General features: G+C 41.5%; 1 protein-coding gene across 1 annotated transcript; it reads right to left on the minus strand.

Moving 5' to 3' along the window:
- Positions 1-11: 11 nt before the first annotated feature.
- Positions 12-2,296, minus strand: LOC147848658 (uncharacterized; the record flags this gene model as incomplete). Its single annotated transcript, XM_087338246.1, has 1 exon — positions 12-2,296. A coding segment is annotated over exon 1 (2,239 nt), but the record flags the coding sequence as incomplete, so codon positions are not given.
- Positions 2,297-3,323: the final 1,027 nt, after the last annotated feature.

Here is a 3,323-nt window from a genome sequence, read left to right on the forward strand (position 1 = left end):
CTGTGACATACCTTCTGGGATTGCCCCTGTTAACTGATTGTTTGATAGATTCAGGGATGTTAAAAATGTCAAACTTGTTAGCTGGATAGGAATTGTACCATTAAGCTGATTGTTTGAGAGATCCAATGATTCAAGTGCAATAACATTTCCGAGACTATTTGGAATTGGTCCTGTTAGTAGATTTCTCGATAGATTTAGGTTGGTCAATCCGGTCAATGAGCCAATATCATTGGGTATGGTACCAGACAGCTTATTCCCTGACAAATCCAAAGATATGATGACATCCAAAATATACGTGTAGTTCAATTGTGTACCCTTTTCATCAACATTCACATCATCATTCCATAAAGTTTGTCCTAAATTGGATTTACTGTCATTCTTCTTGAAACCCTCCAAGTTGTTTATGTCAGCTGGAATCGTACCCGAGAATTGGTTGTTTGACAGGGACAAAATCTGTAACTGATTCAAATTCCAGATCCATAAGGGAAGGACATCCTCTAGGTTGTTATAACTAACACTTAAAACCCTTAGATTCTTTAGTTCGCCCCATTGGTCCGGGAGAGGGCCACTGAACTGATTATGTGAAAAATCTAGTACCACCAAACTGCTCGCATTCACAAAGGAGGGAGGCAGGCTTCCATTAAAGTTGTTGTCTGCAAGTGATAATGAATGTAACTGGCGCAGAGACGTGAATTGATTTGGAAACTCCCCACTCAAAGAGTTACCAAAAAGTTTTAGCCATTGCAACTGTATACAATTGACCAACTCAACTGGTAAACCACCCAAGAAATTATTCATGGACAAGTCTAGATAAAATAGCTTTGTCAGTCTTCCTAATGTGGAAGGGATGGCCCCTTGGAGCCTGTTGGATCTAACTTCAAACACTTTGAGGTTCACAAGATTTCCTAATTCAGACGGTAGGAATCCTGTGAACGCATTTTCCCCAAGGAACAGTTCAGTTAGTGTTGTCATATTTCCTAGCTTGGCTAGAATGTTCCCACTCAAGTTATTGCTACGGACAATGAAGCTACTTAAGTTGTGAAGTTTAGTTATCTCAATGGGCACTTCACCAATGAACTTATTGGAAAAGAGGTTCAACACTTCCAAGCTTTGCATGTCTCCGATCTCTCGAGGCAACTCTCCAGAAAGCTGGTTCGACTGAGCATATAGGTATAGGAGGTTAGTGAGGTTTCCTATCTCCTTGGGGAGGCTTCCATTCAAATGATTGTCCGATATGGATAATCTTTGTAGCTTTTTGAGCTTGCCAATCACTGCCGGTATTGGTCCAGATAGAGCATTCGAAGAGAGATCGAGCTCTTCCAAGCTTATCATGTCTCCGATCTCCCAAGGCAACTCGCCAGAAAGCTGGTTGTTCTGAGCATATAGGTATTGGAGGTTAGTGAGGTTTCCAATCTCCTTGGGGAGACTTCCATTGAGATTGTTTTGAAATATGTTCAACGTCTCAAGGCTATGAAGGCGGCCGAGTTCTGCTGGGATCACCCCACTAAGCCTGTTCATAATGAGGTAAAGTACAAGGAGCTTCGTGAGCTTACCGAGCTCAGGCGGTATGCTTCCAATCAAGTCATTTTGACCCAAATACATATACCTTAGATTGGTAAGGTTTCCAAGCTCAGGGGGTATGGTACCCGTCAAATTCGGCAGGTTGTGGAGTCGAAGTATATCAAGGGTAGTGAGACGGCCGAGGGAAGGTGGGATTGACCCAACCACATCACTATTCAAACTGAAATCGAGCGAAATGAGGGATTTACAATTGCTAATTGAAGAAGGTATGGGTCCAGATAGCAAATTCTGAAAGAAATCTAGATGGTTTAGTGATGACAATTGGCCTAACTGTTCAGGTATGGGCCCTGTGAAGCTATTGAGGGAGAGGTTAAGGTATGTTAGGAAGGTGAGGTTGGAGAGGTAAGGGGATATAGTTCCTGTAAGGTTGCTTTGCCTGAGGTCTAATGAGGTCACTCTGCTGGTTCCATTCTGATTTGTGCTGTTATTATTGTTGCAAGTGACCCCTGCCCAACTGCTGTTGCAAGGGAATGAATGAGGTGAAGAGCTCCATGAGCTTAACACACGAAGTGGGTCACCATTGATGCTGGCTTTGAAGCTCAGTAGAGCTTCTTTGTCTATGGTTTCTTCCTCATCTATGGACAATGTGCACAGGAATGGGCATGAAACAATGAGGAATAGGAAGAACAGGGGAGATGTGGAGGTACCTGGGAAAACTGAACCAGCCATGATCTAATCTGAAATCTTCTGCTGCTTCTTCTTCTTCTCCTTCAAATCCTTAATATATATTTCCTGTGTGCATGCATGTTTCTCTCATGATCAGCTGTGTCTATCTACTACAGTGACAGTGATTTTTGCAGTTTTTTTCTGTATAAATAAATACGTATAGATGATGCATTAGTCAAGCAGACTCCTTCAGTATTGAATGGTCAAGTATGAAGCAGTTTTGAACATGTGATGTGAAGTCTTTTGCTTTGGGTGTTTAACTCTTTGTAATGCCCAAGAGCCAGATAAACACATAGATCAGATAGGCCGACAGATAGACCAAAGACCAATTTTGTTCTATGAGACCTGCGGGGCCTAGCTCATGGCGAGTTTGACAATTTTGTTCTATGAGACGGGGCCTAGCCCATGGCGAGAATCAAACTCAGGTTCTCTCAATTTTATGAGTTTTTGATGGTATAGTGTAAACCACCAAGCCACCGGCATTAGAGGGAGAAAGAGTTACTTGTGTCTTCTTGGTTATTATGTTGGCCTAGAAAAGGAGAGATTACACTATCCGTTTAATTGATTGCTTGGTTTGGGGGTCAAAGAGGTGGCAAATATAGTTGAGGCCCGATCTCAAAGAATTTGGGAGTTTGTTGAGGTATCACAATGCATCTTGCCTAATTATGGGCTTATCGGTGGCATGGAAGGTTTTTTTTACATTAATTTATGTTTCAAGGTATACAATCTTGGACAATAATAGTGGCATTCTTTATTTGAAAAACAAATATCAAACTAGGAAACATTAAAATCTTAGACAAATTAGTCGAATGTGGTGAATTCCAAAAGACAAATGAAGAAGTTTCAAGGGTCTTTGAAGTGTGAATCATGGCATCATAACTTAGTAGTTCTGTTGAATTTCATGCAGTCTCATCCTTCTCTACACATGGTGTGGTTAGATAGGGCAACATTGAGGCTGGTTAGATAGGGTAGTGTGGAGGGTGAAAAATGCCTAAATACCATGTTTATGATATGTTAAGGTTATGGTGGAAGACATAATTGAAAGGAGATAAGAGGGTTGAGAGTCAAGCAAGAGC

This window comes from Azolla caroliniana, unplaced genomic scaffold, assembly GCF_043228905.1.
Source record: "Azolla caroliniana isolate FFs.n. ecotype wild unplaced genomic scaffold, voAzoCaro1.0.p SCAF_271, whole genome shotgun sequence".
Classification (NCBI taxonomy): Eukaryota; Viridiplantae; Streptophyta; class Polypodiopsida; order Salviniales; family Salviniaceae; genus Azolla; species Azolla caroliniana.